General features: G+C 46.2%; 1 protein-coding gene across 1 annotated transcript in view; it reads right to left on the reverse strand.

Annotated features, from left to right (window-relative positions):
* The window catches only part of LOC118833036 (maestro heat-like repeat family member 5), a 138,403-nt gene that overhangs the window by 52,978 nt on the left and 64,012 nt on the right, over positions 1-21,413 (reverse strand). Inside the window, exons 6-14 of the mRNA XM_036740429.1 lie at positions 18,692-18,811; positions 17,740-17,886; positions 11,504-11,583; positions 10,740-10,875; positions 7,070-7,165; positions 4,481-4,585; positions 3,268-3,403; positions 2,986-3,107; positions 152-301 (exon numbers count right to left, since the gene is read on the reverse strand). Coding sequence (XP_036596324.1) covers positions 152-301; positions 2,986-3,107; positions 3,268-3,403; positions 4,481-4,585; positions 7,070-7,165; positions 10,740-10,875; positions 11,504-11,583; positions 17,740-17,886; positions 18,692-18,811 — 1,092 coding nt within the window. The remainder of the gene's footprint in view (positions 1-151; positions 302-2,985; positions 3,108-3,267; positions 3,404-4,480; positions 4,586-7,069; positions 7,166-10,739; positions 10,876-11,503; positions 11,584-17,739; positions 17,887-18,691; positions 18,812-21,413) is intronic.

The raw sequence follows: 21,413 nt of genomic DNA on the forward strand, positions 1-21,413 counted from the left end.
CTTTGCAGCTCCCAGTGCAGCCCTAGATAGGCACTGGACCAGAGTTTACACGTTTGTTGCATAGGATTTCTTGGCTCCCAACAGTGATCATCTGAACTTAACAGGGCCTTGCCTCTCCTCTATGTTCTAAGGAACCTTGCTGCCTCCTCACCTCCTTGAAACGTTTCCCGTAGCATTCAGAAATCTTACACAGCATCTCGGCAGCAGTCTGGGCTCGGGAGCGGATAGGACAGTGCAAGCCATCCACTATGGTCAGCATGAAATCCCTCAGCTGCGAAATGTCAAAATGGTCCCCGAAGGTCTGCGACAAATGGAGATGTCAGACAGGAGGCGTGTGGCTAAAGCTAGGGCAAACTTATCTCTGGGGGGCATAGGTGGATGGGGCAGAGGGAGCACCTGGAAAAGCTGGGCTCCCAGGTGGGGGCACTACTCTAGCCAGCTTAGGAGAGCTCACTGAGCCCCCCTCCACTAGAAGACCTAATTAGCTGTGAAGGAATTTGAAGCTCTAAGGAAGCTAGGCTCATAAACCGTTGGAAGTGGGAGGGTCCTTCTAGATTCTTTTACAGGGGACAAAAGAGAGACCTAGATAAGGATGTCCAAGGTCATGTAGTGAGTGGCAAAGCAGGGACTCAAACCCAGACCCTCTGCATCCGAGCGTGCAATGGCCCAACCTGCCGCAGTGGGGAAGGGGAAGGGAGAGCTCATGTGAACATAGATGGAGCATTGGAAAGAAACAGGTCATGTGATCGAATCCAACTGCCTCATTTTACAGAGGCCCAAAGAAGTTCAATGAACTGTCCTGTGATCCAGCTGGAGCTCTAGCCGTGGCTGCTTCCTCTTGTCTTGAGAAAAGAGCCTATGCCTGATATGCTGCCCCTAGTAAACTGTTTGCCAATACTGCCCCCTACCAATGGCCTCCATTATGCTCTGTGATTCCGACTTGATTATAGCTCCCATTTCTCAAGTTCTTTAAAGTTTACAAAACAACATCCTCCCAACAGCCCTGAGGATGGGGAGTGACAAGATTGTGATCCTCATTTTACTGATGAGGAAACTGAGGCCCAGATCAGAGGAGGGGATTTGGCTGAGGTCACACAGCAAATATCAGTTAAGATCCAGGTCCTTTGACCCTGAAGTCCAACACCTTCTTTATGGTATCACAGAGTCCCTGCTTGGCCAAACGGCCGCTCTCTAAATGGTCTTGGAGCAAGCCAACTGGTGGGGCCTGGGATTCACATCTCGAAGATGGCCAGTGGGCTGGGCCTTCTATGACATTTGGCCTTATTGGTGGTTTGAATCCTGTTATTCCATGTCTGTGTGAATCTCCCTCACTTTTTTGGGGATATCCTGAGGGCAAGGACTCTGTCTTTACTGTGCGCCTTTATTATGGAGGAGGCAGTGGGGTACAATGAAAAGGGTCCTGTGGGTTGAAATCCTACCTCTAACACTTTTATTACCTGTGTGACCTTAGAAAAGTTCCTTCTCTTTCCTGGGCCTCAGTTTCTCTCTCTGTAAAATGAGGGGGTTAGACTGACTGACCTCTTAAGTCCCTTCCAGCTCTAGACCTAGGATCTTATGTGTGACCCTGGGTAAGTGTATTAGCAGTTTAGACTTGAAGATCTTTCCCATCTATTAGTAGGCCATGTGACCTGCTTATGTCACAGGAAGCCAAAGTTACATGTGGTGGGAGGAGCTTGCTGAGAGGAAAAGGAAAGTGTGTCACAGGAAATGCTGAGAGAGCAGCAGTTAGAGCTGAGGGAAAGAGCAGCTATGCTGTAAGTTTGCTTGTTGGTGGCAAGGCTCCAGCAGGGGGCGGATGGTTTTGGGACGGCAAGGCTCCATGCTGTGATATTGTATATCGAATCCTTTACTGTTGTAATGAATTGAGTGGATGGCTTATGGGATCTGGTTCTCTGGTGTCTGAATAAATGGTTTACTTCTTCTGCCTTCTACGTAGAGAGTTGTATATTTTGTGATACAGAATCACATAGGCATTTTGACAATTATCATATACACTGTGATTATTGTCTTGCTGATACAGCAAGTCACTTCACCTTCTCTGGACCTCAGTTTCCCCATTCTGTAGAATGAGAGGGTTAGATTAGATGAGCTCTGCGTTTCCTTTTAGCTCCAGCTCTGGGATCCCTATGCCCCACAGCATAATCAGATATAGAGCTGGGTACACAGCAGATGTCTATTGTGTGCCAGGCCACGTACTAGGTTCTAGGGATGCAAATATGAGATTTTCAATAAATAGGGGGAATCAATTTCATTTCTCTGCTGCTTTGAGATTGAAAAATGGCCATTTTAGGTAAATAGTTGTTATTGCAATTCAGTTGTGTCTGATTCTATGTGACCCCGTGAACTTTGTCTATAGGGGTTTCTTGGCAAAGATACTGGAGTGGTTTGGCATTTCCTTCTCCAGTGTGTCCCCATTTTAGAGATGAGGAACCGAGGCAAACAGGTTAAGTGACTTGTCCAGGGTCACATAGCTAGTAAGTGCCTGAGACCAGATTTGAACTCAGGTCCTCTTGATCCGGGGTCCTTGGAAATTGTGTTTGTCTAAAGCAGCCTGGCCTATCAGGAACAGGACTAGATTCAAAGTCGAAGATGGAGAGCTGAGCCTCAACTCCACCCTCCTGAGGTCTGGGGCTGGCAGCTGTAGGCCTTGAGCCTGTTTCCTCCTCTATGTAATAGACAAGCTAGGTGGCTCAGTGGATAGAGTATCAGGCCTGGAGTCAGGAGGACCTGAGTTCAAATCAAGGGATTTTAGAACTTAGGGCACTGAACATCAGAAGACCTGGGTTCAAATCATGAGTCTGAGGCTGGTTACTTATATGACCTTGGATAAGTCACTTCCTTCTCTGGGGAGATGTTTGGAGTAGCCGGTCACTGGCCCTATAACAGGAGGTAGGTTGGGGCCTAAGGAATCCTCCCTATGGGCTCCACAGTCCCTCTCCTATCTGCCTGGCTAGATGCTGTTACCTTTACAATCTGTGAGGAGCTGCTTAAAAAGTTGATGGTGGGTGAAGCACAGCTCTTGTTTGAATGGCAGAACTCCATCCTCCTCTTTTCTTTCAGTTTGGCTTCAGCCTCACGGTGGAGTCCTGTCAGGCACAGCCATACCCAGGAGCAGGATTGTTATCCCTCTGACCCCCAGCAGAGAGCCTCAGAGGAGACACAATCACACCAGAGTGTCCCTCCCCACTCCGAGCCTAACCACCAACGTTCCAAGCAAGGGCTCAGGGTCTGTGAATGCTGGCCTACCCTTCTGCCGGAGCAGGATGGTATAGAGATAGAAGATGCTTTCCATAGCCTGCTGTCTGGTGTCTTTATCAGGATCACCACAGAGCATCCCCAACATGCCCGCCATGCATCCTATCCTGGTAAACTTCATCTTAGACTGCAAGGAAAGGGAAAGAGTTAGTCAGCCCCTGCTCACATAGGCCCAGGCCCAGCATGCTCTTGTGAGCACCCACCCGTTCTGCTCCAGAAACCACCTGGGCATCTCATTTAGCACAGTAACCCTTAGGGTACTGACTCCTAGAAAGCCTTCCAGAAACAGGGATGGAGCAGAGGGCCACAGGTGGGCTTTTATTAATGACTAATTAGTAATGGACATTTGCTAGGCAGGTCCTGTCATCAGAAAAGTTTGCCTCTTGGCTTGTGCTAACACGAGACCTGATTCCATCCAACCCAAAGGATGCCTACCCCATAAACACTCTGAGCACGTTTTCTTTGGTGACTTGGGATTAAGGGCATTTATGCACCTATCTCATTTCCCTTTCTCCACTAGACTTTCTACTGGTTTCCTCCTCTGTAAAGCGAAGGGGCTGGACAAGATGGCCACCAAGGTCCCTTTAAGCACTAGATTTAATACCCTGTGATAAGCGTCTTGATCAAGGTCACTCAGCTAGTATGAACACAGACCAGTGTTTCTACCATACCACACCATCACATGGATAAGATGGAGGGTTAATAGGTGAGTGGAGGGATAAACTCTGTTACTTTGGGGAATTGTCTGTCATTGGCTGCCTGCCCTGCTCGCCTCTTGGGGCTATTGGGAGGACCCAATGGAATGCATTTACAGCTGTCACAAAGTGAAACAGGCTATTTGGGGACATAGTAAGCTGATCTCTCCATGACTAAAGATCTTTAAGAGAAGGCCTGATGGCCATGTGTTGAGGATGTCATTGAGGTGGTTCTAAATCACATACAGGTTGGACTCCATGCCCTTTAAGCCCCCCCCCCCACCTCAATTCAGCCTATGACTGGCATTCCACTGGCTGGGAAAAGGCCAGAGACATGGAAGCAAGCCAATCCCATGAGCATTTGTTCATGGGCTTAATAAAGGCCACAGCAGAAAGTGTAGGGGTATGGAAATGGGCCCAGTCATCTGCCCTGAGAGTAAAAGATGACTTGGGGATCGAGGGGGTCACAAGATCTGAGCTATGAGGGGCAGGACAGGGGCCAAACTCACTTTAAAGTTGAATTGCTCCACAATGAACTTGAGAAAGATAGTGCTGCTTCTCATTGCCCGCTGTCGCACATGGGAGAGTTTCGAATTCATCCAGATGACCATTTGCTGGAGGTGAGGAGAGAACCATGAATAGAGAGGGGCAAGAAAGAGACCCAGCTAGAGCATGAGGCCTTCACTTGGAACCAGATATCCAAGATTCCCAGATCCTCTGTCCACAGTGAGGGAATGGGAAGCCCACCGGATCTGGAGGCAAAGGTTCTGGATTTGATGTCTCAGGAATGAGCTGGTAAATATTTAACAACCAGCTTAGGGTTTGGGAGGGGCGGGAATGTATGCACATTTTAATGTTTCATCCTCATTATTAACATTTTCTCCATCACTTTCTTAACTCTATTAACAAAACAATAAATCAAGCTGATTTTTGAGGTGTTAATGCTCACACTGAAAATTTAAAAAATCAGCTCCAGCCAGCTGGCTCCAGTTCTATCCATTTGACCTCAAGCCGATCCCTGGGCCTCAGTTTCTTCATCTCTAAAATGAGGGTTTGGCCTGATGAGCTGGAATTCCTTCAAGCTCTAAATTTATGATTATATTGGGAAACCATATTTCAAACTTTTTTCATTTTCCTAGAAATATTAAGAAATAATATTTCTCTCTAAAGCTCTTTCCAGACTCTTGAAAAAGCCCCATAGATTAAAAGTAGGTGATATATACAGAAAAAAAGTGGGAAAAAAGCATTCCTTTGGGAAATGGATTAAGGGGGTCCTAGGAATAACTCCGTTTTCTTGTTGATATCAGTGTTTTCCCAGTCACCTGAAGGGATTGGAGGTAGGAGCCGCCCTTCTGGGGTGAGAAAGGAGGAAGAGCTCCTAGGCCTGGAGGAGGGCTTTTAGGGGAAGTGAGGATCATGCCTGGGGGCAGGCTTGCTGACTCCACATCCATCACTCTATTGCTTCACGCCTCCTCCCTTGTACTCAACTTGTCCCCTTTTCTCGATGCCTCTCATCTCTGGAAAGGATTCCTCCCCACCCACCTACTGCATTCATTTCAGGAAGTCATGGGGAACTATGGATGGGTCTCTCCCTCTCCCTCTCTCCCTCCCTCCAGTTGTCTCTGTCTGTCTCTGTGTCTCTCTGTCTCTGTCTCTCTGTCTTTGTTTCTCTGTCTCTGTCTCCCTCCTCTCTCTGTCTCTGTCTCTCTCTGTGTGTGTCTCTCTCTCCCCACCCCACCTTCCCTCCCTCCACCCCAAGCTCAATAATTCCTTGGATATAGATTAATGTTAAACAGAATTGTTTCTGGAGGCCCTGAGCCTAAAAACACAGAGTTCAGTGTTACAATATTAAAATGAATGCTCTTCCCTCCTTGGTACTATGAACCTATCATTGGCCCTGGTTGGGACAAGCCCCTGAGGGCCAATTCACGGGCCCCTAGGATCCTAGATCTAGGGCAGGCAAGCTAGTCCACCCGCCTCATTTCACAGAGGAGGAAACTGAGGGCCAATGATATAAAACAACTTGCCCAAGGCCACATAGCTAGTAAGTATCTACAGCAGGATTTGAACTCCAAGGCCACTATACCACACTGCCTCAGTGAAAGCTCCTGTAATGGTTGAATGATGGGAGATGGATGATGGCAGGTGGACGAGTCTTTGTGGAGAGACTGTCGGAGATCCCCCCGGAATGATAGGGAGATCAGGACACAGGCTCATTTGGGGGAAGACTGAAGCTAACAGTCAATTCAGTTGTTCCTGTTAAAATAATGGCTTCTTCAGTGGGAAGCAGTCAGCCGACCTTCCCCAGAGGAGTCATAAGGTCGTAGGGAGCTGAAGCTTAATTAGTCCAACTCTCTCAGGTTACAGATGAGAGCCAAAGAGCGGACGTGAACGTGAAGAGAGCACCATCCAGACTTCTAAATCAGAGGCCCAGAACAACAGCAGATGGGGAAGGGTTGGAAGAGGGAGGAAGTGGCCTTCCCAAGATCTCAGAAATTCTGGGTAACAAGTAGCCTATTCTAGCTCTACTTAAAGGGGCCCTGGGGGTGACTTTCCTTTTCACTGGGTATTAGAGATCATAGACCATCAGACCTGCCAAGCAGAAGATCAGAAAAACTGAGCTCTGGAGCTAGAAGGGGCCTTGGAGGTCATCTGGTCCACTCCCCTCATTTAACATTGGAGGAAACTGAGGCACCAAGCATCCAAGTGACTTGTCCAAGATCGCATATAGGACCCTAGATCTGGAGCTGGAAGTGGCCTTGAAGGCCATCTGGTCTAACTCTCCCATTTTTTAAGGCAGGTAACTGAGGTACAGAGAGTCTAAGTGACTTTCTCAAGGTCATATAGCTAGCAAATAGGAGAACTAGGACTTAGATTAAGGACATTAGCATTTACCATCCAGTGCTTTCCCCTCTCCCCTTGCTGCCTCTACTGAGGCAGGTGAGGATTTGGCTGATGTTCTCTGAGGTTAAAAGCATCTCCAGCTTCCATGCAATGAATGACCCTGCCTGTTACTCTGCGATGCAGTCACCCTGCCCAGTTCTCCCAGGGAGAGCCCTTGCCTCTCTGTTCCAGTCTTGGGGTGGGGGAGCCCATACCTCCAGAATGTAGTGTGCTTCTCCTGGGTCTGGGTTTTCAGACAGGATCCCCTGGAGTACTTGATCCAGAGCATGAATTGTTTGCCTGTAGAGATTCTGGGAGAGAGAGGAAAAGGAACCACCAGCAAGGGGATGGGTCTGGGGGCTCTCAAGGAGGCCCTCACAGGGGCAAAAGATGACCCAAAGGTCATCTGATTCCCCACTTCCAGATCAACTCAAAGTCCACAAACATTCATTCATCCATTCATGTATGTTGGGATCCTATTGGATGCCTAGCCCTAGGATAGACACAGTGGGAGATAGAGAGAGGTCTAAGCCCTCAAGGAGCTCATAGTCTAGTACTCACACATACATATCTAGATACAAAAGTAATCCAATCACTATTTTCATTCCTGGCAGAGACAGGTCGGTCAGTTGCCTTATGGCTCCATTCCCTCTACCAGTGACTTTTCCCACCCAAACCCTCACTCACTGGCCAGTATTCCCCTGTCTGTGTTCATGCTCTTTGAGGGAAGGGACTGTCTGGCTTTTTCAAGGTTTTCTAACCCCAGTGCTCAGCACAGTGTCTGGCCACATAGCAGGTGCTAAATCAAGGTTTTTTCCTTCCTTCCTTTATGTATACATAAACTTCACCCAATACCTCTGTGTCCCCTCTTCTTCCTCTCTGGTGCTTCTCCTGGTGATTCTCCATCCCTCACCTCTCTCCTGATCCTCAGACTAGCTTCTGCTACTGGCTGGTCATCACTTCGAACTGGATGTCTCATAGACATGACATGGTCATTATCTTTCCTCCCCCCAAAGCCTCCCTTCTTTCTATCTTTCTTATTACTGCTGGGAGCACTGATAGCCTCCAAGTCACCCAGGCTCACAACATAGGGGTCATCTTTGATTCCTCACTCCGTCATCCTTTCCCCCTCCAAATCCCATAGATTTGGCCTTCATAACACTTTTTTTTTGGAGGGGGGGAGGCAGGGCAATTGGAGTTAAGTGACTTGCCTAAGGTCACACAGCTAGTGTCAAGTGTCTGAGGCCAGATTTGAACTCAGGTCCTCCTTACTCCAGGGCCAGTGCTCTATTCACTGCGCCACCTTGCTGCCCCCCATCATAACTTCTTACCAATATACTCCCTTCTCTCCTTTGACATGGCCACCCTCCTGGTGCAGGCCCTCATCCCCTCACCCCCAGAATACTGCAATAGCTGCTGGGACAGCTGCTTGCCTCAGTCTCTCCTCATTCCAGTCCATCCTTCCAGTCAGCTGTCAAAGCAATCTTCCTGGAGCACAAGTCTGACCATATCACCCCCATATTCAGTAAACTCCAGGATCCCCATTACTTCCAGGCTCCAATATAAATCCTCTTTGGCTTTGTTATTGTTATATTTTTTAGGTAATTGGGGCTAAGTGACTTGCCTAGGGTCACACAGCTAGTAAGTGCCTGAGGCTGAATTCGAGCTAAGGTCCTCCTGACTCCAGGGCTAGCACTTTATCCACTGCAGCGCCACCTAGCTGCCCCCTGTTTGGCTTTTAAAGTCCTTCCTAACTTGGCCTCCTGACTTTCTAGTCTCCTTAAACTTCACTCGTTTCTACATATTTTGAGATTCAGTTAACACTGGCCTCCTTGGTGTGCCTCAAACAAGGCCCTTCATCTCTCATTTCTGGGCATTTTCCATGGCTGTCCCCCAGGCCTGGAATGCTCTTACTCCTCATCTTACCTCCTGGCTTCCTTCAAGTGCCAGCTCAAATCCTGCCCTATACTGGTCACACATAGGATCCTATACCTAGAGCTGGAAAGGGCCCCAGATGCTATCAAGTTTCTCATTTGGAAAAAGAGGAAACTGAGGCCCAGAGAGGGGGAGGGATTTTCCCGGGCTTTTAAGACAAGCTAGATCCAGTCAACCTGACCTTCACTCTAGACTCCTGAATTTAATTATTATATGACATGGGCAGGTTGTTTAATGCCTGAGTCTTACCCTACCTCATCTGTAAAATGGGAATTATATTTATATTGCCTCTCTCAGCTTTGAGGAAAGCAGTATAGAAATGTCACCTAGACGATTAATCCTCAGAATACTACCAGCTTCCCTGCAGGGAAAAGAAGACAACATCCTCCATCTGGTCATAAAGAAGCATCTACACGGGGGATACAATGTCCTGCTGTCTCTCTCCCTAGATATAGAACATAATTAGATGCAGAATGGAGTACTAGGCAGAATGGATCTGGAGTCAGGAAGACCTGGGTTCAAATCTTGCCTCTGATACTTCGTAATTGTGTGGTCTCAAAGAAGTCACTTAGCTCTCTCAGCTTCAAGTTCAAGCTGAGACTATTTTCTGAGACCCAGAAAGGTTGTGATAAAATCACACATCCTTGATCTATTCCATAGATTTCATATGGTAGGGAGATATAAATGCATATTGATATTGTGTATGCATGCCCCACCTTCGTTGCTACTGGTCCCTTCATACTTGACTAGGGTTTAAAGTCCCAGCCCAAAGTTGAGGTGAAGATGGCCTATTTCCTTTGTAATCACACCCTATACACACACAGACACACACACATACAGACATAGACAAACACACACAAGCACATAGACATGCATAGGCACACAGACACACACAAACACACACATATAGACACACAGACATACACACACACACCCCCTGCTATTTTCCCTCCTTCTAAGTCAGCAGGGGTTCTCGGTCTGTTAATATTGGAATTGGGAACTGGATTCTCTTCAGCAAATGATGCTGTTGTAGCCCACTGTAGGGTCCAACTTCTTGCCATCTGCCCAGCAGAGGTGCCCTCTGGGACAGAGACTATGCTGAGGGGAACCTGTAACCCTTTTAACTATGAAACTCTTGTCCTGGGACCGTGGTGTGCTGTGTCACACAAAACCCACTCTAGCTGGTCCCTGACATGCCTCACTTTACACTTCAAGTGTCTTTTCACGGTCTCCTCCCCCTCTGCCTTCTTGCCCTTTAACTAAGGTTAGTCTTGCATTGTTCCTGGAAGGGATCTCTTGATTTGCTCATTCCGCTATTGCTCTCCTAACCAGCCTTTTGGTCCTTGACACAAAAGCTTGCCCTTCCCTTATACGTGCTACCCGGGTCTTCCCCGTCGCACATTAAAATGTAAGTTCCATTGGGGAAGGGACTAGCTCTTTTGGTTTTGTATCTTCAATATTCAGCAAAGTACAGGCACATAGTGTTTAATGAATATTTTTCACTCATTCATTCATTCATTCATTTTTTCATAACCAATTTCTTTTAGTTAAGAAACAACTACCTCAAATGATGGGCTCCTCTGCAGGTCCCTCCCCACCCCCCCAGCAATGTCTCTGAGAACTCTGAAGTAAGCCAGGTCACCAGGCTATTTCTCTGGGCCCTCTTGCTACGTCTGTCTTGGCACGCCCACCACACCCCGTCACCTTCAGCCAATAATGTCGTCACTCTAGTCCACAGACAGTAAAAGCCAGGAGACCACAGCCAAGACCACATAGTATAGCAACTAGGGCATAGGACAGTCTGGGTTCTCATTCTGAGTCCAATCAGTGGCTCAAAGATCACCCTGAGGCCTGGCCTTGTCTCCTCAGGCCAGAGAAGTTGAGAAAGTGGCTGGTGAGTTGCGACAGGGCTGGGACGAGGAGCTATATCACTCTGTGATGTATTGTCACCTGAATGTTGGGGGGGTTCATCATCAGACAGGTATGCTTCTCCAGGTACTCCACCATCGGCAGGGTGAAGACACTCTGGAAGCAGGTGTACAGGAGTTCTGACTTCTCTTGGACCTCTAGCGGGGGGTTTAGTTTGCTGCAAGAGGAGATACAGTGGTGGGAAAAAGAGTAGCTCATGGGGGAAGTGTGGACCCTAGGGGCCAGGATAGACTTCCCCCAGAGAGCAAGAAGCCCCTCAGGTTCTTTTCTTGTAAACGGGAAAGGAAGAACCATGGTTTCAGGGCCTGAACTTTTACTAGGCTTTGTGGACACTAAGCCATCCACTCCAGGAGAGGGCACCCTATTCTATATGGGACCTCTAGCTTAGAAGTCCTAATGATGATTATGATGATAATGATAGTTTTAAGGTTTGCAAAGGGCTTTATAAATATTATCACATTTGACCCTCACAACAACCTTGTAAGGAAGGTATTATTATTACAATCCCCATTTTATAGTTGAGGAACTGAGACAGGAAGAGATGAAGTGACTTACCCAAGGTCACCCAGCTAGTACGTGTCTGAAGCTGGATTTGAACTCAGGTCTTCCTGTCCCCAGGCCCAGCCCTCTACTATGCCCCCCCTGAACTCCTCACCTCCTGAACCCCTTTCACCATAAATTCTCAGCCAAGAAAACAACAGCTACTGGGTGTGGCAATCATCCCCAGCCTCACAGCCAGGACTGGAAAGACCAGAAAGCCAGGAATGGAGTGAGAGTAGGGCTACCTGAGGCCTACAACAGCCAGCATGGCGTCCTGTAGGGCTGAAGTGCACAGAATGTCCCGGGGTTCCTTTTCAATCAGCTTCTGTAGGAGATGAGGAAGAGGTAGCCCAGTGAGGGGGTATAGAAGGCAGAAGTCAAAGTGGCCATGTTGCCTAAATGATAGTACAACGAAGTAGAAATTGGAAAAGGTTGAATGACTGAACCCAAGTGTTACTCATTGGTAGATCAAGATCCGTTTAAAATGAGTCCAAAAAGATCCCAAATGATCGGTCAAATGAAACAAGATGGATCTATACTTGGGCTCCAAATATCAATTTCAGAAATACAGGTGAGACAACAAGTGCCATGGGAGATGATCTAGAACAGGGGTATAGAATCTGTACCCCGAGGTCACATGGCCTCAAGACCACAGGGTCCCCACCCCTGGTCTAGAGTTTTTACTGCATTGCAATCTTGTTATAAAGCAATAGCTTTCCTTGCAAATGCATCAAGAGGGTCCCACTGCCCCGAAAGAAGCCACCTACCATCAACTTTCTCTTCTCTTTTATTCTATACCTCAGAAACTCTTGACTCTTCTCCATTCTCTCCACCTTTGCCACAATCTCTGCTCAAAGGGGTAGCCTCCTCCTCTCCAAGGCCAACCTCTCTACCTGTGCCCTTGATCTCATTCCTCTCATTTCCATTAGCCCCACTCATCATTTTCCCCACCTCTACTCTTACATCTCTCCCTATGCATTAGCTCCTTCCCTGCTGCCTACAAACATACCCAGGTCTGTCCTATCCTTAGTAAGCCCTCACTTGAGCCTACTGTCTCCTCAAACTATCATATCTCTCCTCTCCTTCACAGCCAAACTTCTAGCAAAAGCTGCTACTCTCCTTGCCTCTTCCTTCTGCCTCCCACTCTGTTTTCAGTCCCTAGCAATCTGGCTTCCATCCAGGGATGTACTAGTAACCTTTTAAGAACTGACTCTCCAAAATGCAAACTAAAACAACTGAGACACCACCTCACATCTATCAGATGGGCTAATATGACAGAAAAGAAAAATGACAAATTTTGGAGGGGATGTGGGAAAATTAGGACACTAATGAACTGTTGGTGGAGTTGTGAACTGATCCAACTACTCTGGAGGGCAATTTGGAACTATGCCTAAAGGGCTATAAAACTGTGCATACCCTTTGAGCCAGCAATACCACTATAGGTTTATATTCTAGAGACAAAAAAGGGGGGAAGGGGAAGGCCTATTCATACAAAAATATTTATAGCAGGTTTTTTGTGGTAGCAAAGACTTAGAAATTGAAGGGATATCCATGAATTGGGGAATGGCTGAACAAATTGTGGTATATGATTGTGATGGAATTAGAATATATGCTATAAGAAAAGACAAGCGGGATGATTTTTAAAAAAACCTAGAAAGATTAACATGAACCGATGCAAAGTGAAATGAGCAGAACCAAGAGAAGATTGTAAACAGTAAGAGAAATATTATATAATGATAAACTGGAAATGACTTAGCTATTCTCAGCAATATAACAATCCTAAACTATTCCAAAGGAATTATGATGAAAAATGCTATCCACCTCTAGAGAAAGAACGGATGGAGTCTGAATGCAGATCAAAGCAGACTATTTTTTCCTTTAAAAACAATCAATAGATTTTTATTAGAAATGTAACACTGTGAAAATGAGCATAACTAAACTTGCTTAGTAACTATTTCCATTTAAACTAATTAATTCCAACTCAAATACCATGACAATTTTTCAGTTTCTGTTGCCATCAGAATTATGTTTTTATTCTTACAAACTTTGTTCATGAGACTCTGTTCTTTTGATTCTGCTCTCTTTGCTTAGGATTATTTCATCAATATCTTCCCAGATTTCTTTGCATTCCTTATACTTGTCCACTTTAATTACATTATTTTTTGGGGGGGGACAGGGCAATTGGGGTTAAGTGACTTGCCCAAGGTCACACAGCTAGTACATGTGTCAAGTGTCTGAGGCCGGATTTGAACTCAGGTCCTCCTGATTCCAGGGCCAGTGCTCTACTCACTGCGCCACCTAGCTGCCCCCAATTACATTATACTATTTCATTTTATTACTGTATCACAACTTATTTGTGCCTACTTTTAAAATGTGTATGTACTATAAAAATATTTGAACAGATTTTTGTCGTGATGATGATTTTACTTATCTCCTTTTTAAAATATTAATTTATTTTTAGTTTTTAACATTCACTTCTACAAGATTTTGAGTTCCAAATTTTCTCCCCCTCTTTTCCCTCCCCCTTCCCCAAGACAGTATGCAATCTAATACAGGGTCTACATATACGTTCCTATGAAACATATTTTTACATTAGTCATGTTGTAAAGAAGAATTAGAACCAATGGGAGGAACCACTAGAAAGAAGAAACAACAACAAAAAGAGAGAGAGAGAGAGAGAGGGAGAGCAAATAGTCAGCTTCGATCCGCATTCAAACTCTATAGCTCTTTTTCTGGATGTGGATAGCATTTTCCATCATGAGTCTTTTGGAGTTGTCTTGGATCCTTGCTAAAAAGAGGTAAGCCTATCACAGTTGATCATCTCACAATGTTACTGTTACTGTGTACAGTGTTCTCCTGGTTCTGCTCACTTCACTCAACATCAGTTCATATAAGTCTTTCCAGGTTTTTCCGAAATCTGCCTGCTCATCATTTCTTATAGAACAATAGTATCCCATTACATTCATATACCACAACTTGTTCAGCATTCCCCAACTGATGGGCATCCCCTCAATTTCCCATTCTTTACCACCATAAAAAGAGCTGCTATAAATATTTTCGTATATGTGGGCCCTTTTCCCTTTTTTATGATCTCTTTGGGATACAGATTTAGCAGTGGTATTTATTGCTGGATCAAAGAGTATGCATGGTTTTATAGCCCTCTGGACATAGTTTCAAATTGCTCTCCAGAATGGTCAGATTGGCTCACAACTCCACCAAATGCATTAGTGTTTTAATTTTCCCACATCTTCTTCCATTTATCCTTTTCCTTTTCTGTCATATTAGCCATTCTCATAGGTGTGAGGTGGTACCTCAGAGTTGTTTTCATTTGCATTTCTCTAACCAATAAGGATCTGGAGCATTTTTTCATATGATTATAGATAACTTTAAATTCTTCATCTGAAAATTGCCTGTTCACATCCTTTGACTGTTTATCAACTATTTTTATCATAATATTTTTTAACTTTCTTTATCATTCTTGGGTTTTTGTCTGCTTTTTTTCGACATGGTTAATATGGAAATATGCTTTGCATGATTGCACATGTATAAATCTGTAGCAAATTGCTTGCTTTATCAATGAGGGGGAATAGAGGGAGGGAGGGAAAGAATTTGGAACTTATAACTTAAAAAATCAAATATTAAAAATTGGTTTTATGTATAATTGAGAAAAATTTTGAAAACTGACTCTAAAAAAGTAAGCACAACATTATTTTTAAGTTTAATCTTCAGTATTATTACTTTCTCAATCATTTTCTTAAGCCTAGAAAAGCAACACAACAGTAAATCAAGCCCTGCTGATTTAAAGAGGCATAAATGCTCAAACTAAAAATTTAACAGTTGGCTCTCAGAAGCTGGTTTGAGCTGGCTCCAGCACATCCCTGTTTCCATCCCTACCACTCAATTGAAAGTTCTCTCCGTGGTTCCTCAGGAACTGCTAAATCTCTATTTATCTAAATCTAAACTTCTCAGTTCTTATCAGACTTCCATGCTATTGGCCACTGCCTCCACCTGGAGCCAATTCCCTTTCCTCCCTTGGTGTTCATGACACTGCTCTCTCCTGGTTCTCCTCCTACCCTTCTTTGTCTCCTTTGTTAGATCTTCATCCACATCCCTCAAGGTTCTGACCTGGGTCCTCTTCTGTTCTCTCTCTAAACATTTTTATGTAATTGTACCAACTTCCATAGGTTCAATTATCATCTCTATACAGATGACTCTCAGATCTATATATCTATCTTCAGTCTTTCTCCTGAGTTCTAATCCTATATCTCCAGCAACCAATTGGACATCTCCAACTGGGTGTCCTGTAGAAATCTCACACTCAACATGTGCAAACAGAACACTTTGTCTTTCTCCCCCCACACTTAGCCCTCTTCAGAACTTCCCCATTGCTGTCAAGGTCACCATCATCCAACCTGTCACCCAAGTTTACAACCTCAAAGTTGTCCTCAACTCTTCATTCTCCCTAAGCCGCCCATATCCCATGAGATGTCAAGTCTTGTCAATTCTACTTCAAAAACATTTCTCACATCAGTGTCTGTAGCTTGTCTGCCACAGTCACCACCTACCTACCTACCTACCTCATCAGGCCCTCATCACCTTTGGTCTGGATTACTGCAACAACTTCCCCGTTGGTCTCCCTCCCTTCAGCCTCTCCACTCTCCAATCCATCTTCCATACAGCTGCCAAAATAATCTTCCTAAAGCCCAGGTCTGACCATGTCAATCCCTTGCTCACGCAATTTCACATTGACCATCCCTTAGGATACCATATGAACCCTTCACCTTGGCATTTCAAGCTCTCCAACCTACCTTTTGGGGCTTTTTGTAATTCTTTCTGAGTTGTGGAGCTAGCTGAAGGCGGGCATAAGGATGTGTTGGCTGCTCAAGGTACCATCTTGTAGTTTTAGCTTTATGCTTTCTATGAATTCTGGAGCTGGGAGGGACCTGAGAAACCATCTGGTCCAAGATTCTCATTTCACAGAGGAACAAGTTGAGGCCCATCAAAGGTAAGTGATATGCCCAAGATCACAGACAGTAAATTCTAGAGCTGAGATCTGAAGCCAAGTTGTCTGACTGTTGCTGCCTCTCAAAGGCCCCTAAATCTCATCCTCCCTTAAATCTGGCCTCAAGGAAACTGAAGAGCAGTGGGTCCCCACCCTCTGTGTACTAATGCTCAAAGGCTTAACCCAGTCCTGAATTATCCCTCCACTCCTCTGCCAGACTAGGCACTCACCATTAGACACAGAATGAGCTGGGGCTTCTGGAAGAATTGGTAGCTCTTGACTTCTTTGTTGCTGTTGATGGCAGCAATGAGCATCAGCGTGGATGTCAAAAAACTCTTCTTCAAGGGACCGTCCTAGAGTTGCAAGGAAGCCGGGAGCAAGAGAGGGGGGATGGGGAGGAGGAAGGGCATCCAGGAGTGAGATGTCAGGGTAGAACTTACATCACCCAGCCTTACGGCTGGGCTTCTGCACAATGGGGGTACACAATGAGCTAAGGCTCATGGGACTTAGAGGTCCTGTTTAGAGACAGGCTGTTTCTCCCCACTAGAACATAAGGTCCTTGGGGCAGGGGCTCTTTCATTGTCTTGGTCTCTCATGTGCCTAGAATAGGGCCTGGCTAGGAGGGACCTTTGAGATTGTCTTGTTAATGCTATAGATGGGCTTCAAATGGTGATTCCATTCGATGATCTCTGAGATCCTGTGTTGTCAGCCTTCTCAGCCTGCCAATATGGTCTAGGAATCTAGCTCTTATTCCTCCCTCCTAATGGCCCACCCATTGGAATCAAGGGGTTTTCCCCTGGGGACTCAGCAAGCTTTGTGCGGGTCCTTTCTCATAGTAGGGAGTAGGAGAAGGAGGCCTTGATCCCCTGAGGATGGTACTGGTCTGTTTGGAAGAGGGTGGCCTAGCCTGCCCTTTCTCCAGCTGTCCTGACCTCAGGACACTGAAGTCTCTCATATTCTCTACCATTTCCCAACCATTCAACAGGATTGTGGCTACTTTTTGACATTCCTATTTTGCTCTGGTAGTCCAGAGTACTTCAGGACACCAACTTCCCCCCTCCCCATCCCCATCAGAATGCTCCCCTTGCCCTAAACTCCAGCCCAGGTACAAAGTCTGGTAGGCCTGGGGATGACAGCTAATGGAATTCAAAGATGAAGTCTCCCTTCTCTGTGCCACTCTGCTCTGTCCTCCCCTGCCCTACTCTCCAATTCTGATCAAAAGTGATGCTGAACTGACTTGACTCCAGATGGCTGGATGCCCAGATGGCCAGAGAAAGGAAACAAGGCTGGTAGCACAAAAACAGATCAGCTCCGAACCCCTCTCAGGCATTCTCATGATTCCCCCGCTAGGGTGAGGACATCCATTAGTCAGATGCAAAGATTGAGGCTTTGAATGGGGCAAAGGGATTGGAACACAGACTTCATGTGTTATGGCACCTGGATAAAGAAAGGGGGAGCCTGAGATTTCAGTCATCATACCCAGTGGCTGCAGTGGAAGTAACACACGATCCGGGAGGCGATGCTGTCAGCCAGGGTCAGGATGTTGTCTCTTGTGCGGGATGCCACATGTCCATAGCAGAGCAACACAGTGCTGCTGGCCCACTTCCAGTGGATGTCTTCCAGGTACTGCAGTGGGATCCAGAAAGACCCACCCTCAGGGCATTCCCCCTTCCCATTCTTTCTCCCCAGCTCCCATGATTCAATGCCAAGCTAAGGTGGCATGTATGGCAAAAAGAGATGCTGTCCTCTATCCCTGCCTTCTCTCCTTGGTCCTGACCCTCCAGAGGCAGCAGGGGAAAGGAGACAGGCCATGTGCTTGATCCCTACAGGAAGCTCAGGTCAGAGAGGATGGGGGGCACTGCTCAGCTAAGTCTCTAGTGAGCCCATTGGGGTGACAGAATACTCATGCCATCTAGGCACCCTAGGCAGAAGGAAAGGGCTCTGTCCTTCCCCTGCCTCCAGGCAGAACTACCTCAGATCCATTCCAGATCCAGATGCTTATCTATTCCAGCCTTGAAAATAAGGTCCAGAAGCAACCTACCCACCTTCACCCAACAGTGAAGCAAACCTACATTGGGGCCCACTTTGGGCAAATAGCTTCCCCTCTCTGGGCCTCCTCCTTGTTTATAACATGAGGGGTTTGGGCTACACAATGTCTGAGCTCCCTTTAAGCCATTGCTATGCTCTTGGATGTGATCCAAGTGGGAATTTTGAAGGCCCTTCTGGTATCACTGTGAAGAAGGCTCAGTAACCTTGACTGTCTTTCCAGAGGAACTACTGACCACTTGCCATGGTGGGGCAAAGGTGATATGTGGAGTGGATAGGGAGATCTTGGTGTGCCAACCTGGGCCTCACTGCCATCCCAGTTTCTTCTGTTCCCCCACTGGCTTGAAGGGCCCTAAGAGCATCGCCAAGTACCATGCTCACCCACCTGGTCAATCTTAGAGATGGGAGTCTTCCCCTGGATGATGGTTTTGCCAAATTCCTCCAGAACAGCACAAGTGATGGTAAAGTGTCGAGTGGCTGCGAGCCCAATGGTGATGGCTATGCCCTGTGGGAATGCCAATGACGGTGATAGCTCCTGGACTCATTGTGTCTTCAGTCTGACAAAGAGCTTCCTTCCCCACAGAAGCAGTTCATATAGGCACTATTACCCCATTTACAGACAAGAAAATTGAGGGGCAGCATGGTGTAGTGGATAGCTAGCCTCAGAATTAGAGTCCTGGGTTCAAGTCCTTCTTATACATATGGTCCCTGTGACCATGGGCAAGTCCCTTTCCCAATCTGGGCCTCAGTTTCCTTGTCTGCAAAATGAAGAGGTTAGACTAAGTAGCCTTTGAGGTTTCTCCCAGCACTAGAACTAGGAGTCTCTGGGTGATCTCTCATAGGTTTCCCGCCCTCTCTGTGCTTTAGTCTCCTCTGTAAAATAAAAGGGTCAGACTAAGTGGCCTCTGAGTTCCTGTCTAGTACTGGGAGCCTACAAAACAGGCTTAGATAAGTTCTTAATCATTAAAATTAAAATTCTTTAAAATTCTCACAAAGTCCTACTCAAATGGCATACCATGGTATGGATATCAGAGGGATCCTCAATCAAAAGTGGGAAGAGATCCTAGGAGGCATCTAGTCTAAGCCCCTGAGGCTCAGGCAGTGAGGTGACTTGTCCAAGGTCACACAAGTGCTATCAGAGTTAGAATTGGAACCCAGGTCTTCCCAAGTGCAAGCCCAGTGCTCCATCTACACCAAGATGGCTCCAGCTTCTTGAAGGCCCTGCTGGCCCAGCACAGGCTCTGGTTGCATACTGCCCAGAGGACCAAAGGCAAACTCATCTATTTGGTGTTTAAATCCCTTCCCGGCTTGCCTCGGGCTACTTTTCCAGGCTGATTACATTCCTGCACTCACTATGTTCCAACCAAACTGGCTAGCCTACTGTTGGCCAGAAAGGACATTTTATCGGTAATCTCAGTGCCTCTGGACACATTGGGAATGCTCAGTCTCCTGCCTTTTGCCTCTTGGATGCCTTACTGCCTTCAAAGTTCAGTTCAGGTGCCACTTTCCACCTATGCACAGGAGGGGAGGGTAACATTTATTAAGTGCCTACTGTGTGCTAGGCACTGTATGCTAAGCATTTTACAATTATTATCTCATTCGAGACTTACAACAACCCTGGAAGGTAGGTGCTATTACTATCCCTATTTTACAGATGAGGAAACTGAGGCAAACAGCTATTCAGTGACTTGCCCAAGGTTACACAGCTGGCAAGTGTCTGAGGTCAGATTTGAACTCAGGTCTTCCCAACTCCAGGTCCAGTACTCTATCCACTGTACTACCTAGCTGCCTCAATTGAATGAAAGGTCCTTGAGTTCAGGGACTATTTCATTTATGTATTGGTGTCTCCAGAGTGGCAGGTGGTATTGAGTCAGTCTTGGAATCAGGAAAATTTGGGATCAAGTCCAGCTTCTGACATATACTGGCTGTATGACCCTGGGTAAGTCACTTAACTTTTCGGTGCCCTGGACAACTCTCTAAGTTACAGAGTAAATCCTGATCTATGTTGGTAGAAGGAGTTTTCACACTGGGAGATCCCTACACCAATGAAGCCAGAGGTCTCATCTACCCCCTTGCCAAAAAAAATCCATAGTGTCTGGCACATAGTAGGTGCTTAGTAAGTGCTTCCTGACTGAAAGATTTCCTTATTCCCCTGCTTGTTAATGTCCTGCCCCCTCCATATAACTTTCTAGTTACTTCTCTATGTACATACTATTTTCCCACAGTAGAATGTAAGTTCCCTGAGGGCAGGAACTGTTTCATTTTAGTCTTGGCCCAGTTTGGATTCCAAGTTCTACCTACATGGGCTGGCTTTGAGTATAAGCTGAGTGGCAGGCCTGAGGACCTGCCCAGCTGAGTTCAGAGACACCTGGCACCATTTTCTGGCCACAGAGGATGCACAATCTGGGTAGGTCAAGGGAGATGGAGCAGAACACAGACCCTTGAACAAGCAGCAATAGCTCACATTTTGAGGGGACTATCAGGCTTATAAAGTGCCTTCCTCCCTTGGGAAGTAGAGAGGTGTGAGGCCATGGAGAATTTCTTTCCCCTTGCTGCTCCAGCCAGTTTACTATGCCTTGGGGCTCAGGTCCAGGGCTGGCCTAAGGCTAGATTATAAATATGGCTAAATCTCTCCTGGTAGTTCTTGTCACAGCATGTTCTACAGAACTCAAGGGTCATTAAGCAGCCGACCAAGAGACACTTGCCTACCTTTCATTTTCATCTACATTTCATCCAGAGGATGTGCTGGCAAATATTTAACAACTGGTTTTCCCCACAAAATGTACTCAAGACACACTTTTAAGTTTAATCTGTATTGTTAACATTTTTTTCCCATCACTTTCTTAGGTCTAGGCTGACAATCAACAAAACAAGAAATCAAGGCCTGATTTGCAGCATTTGCTGATGTCTGAGGCGTAGATGCTCATATTGAACATTTAACAATCAGCCCTTGGAAACTGGTTCTAGCTGGTTCCAGCACACCTCTGCTTCCTTACCTACCACTGAAACTCACCAGCAATCCTCCTATGCACCAAATTTAATTCCCCCAACCCCAATCTTCCTTGACCTCTCTGCAGCATATAGCAATGTAGTACTGATTGCCTTCT

This window comes from Trichosurus vulpecula (genome assembly GCF_011100635.1).
Source record: "Trichosurus vulpecula isolate mTriVul1 chromosome X unlocalized genomic scaffold, mTriVul1.pri SUPER_X_unloc_1, whole genome shotgun sequence".
Lineage (NCBI taxonomy): Eukaryota > Metazoa > Chordata > Mammalia > Diprotodontia > Phalangeridae > Trichosurus > Trichosurus vulpecula.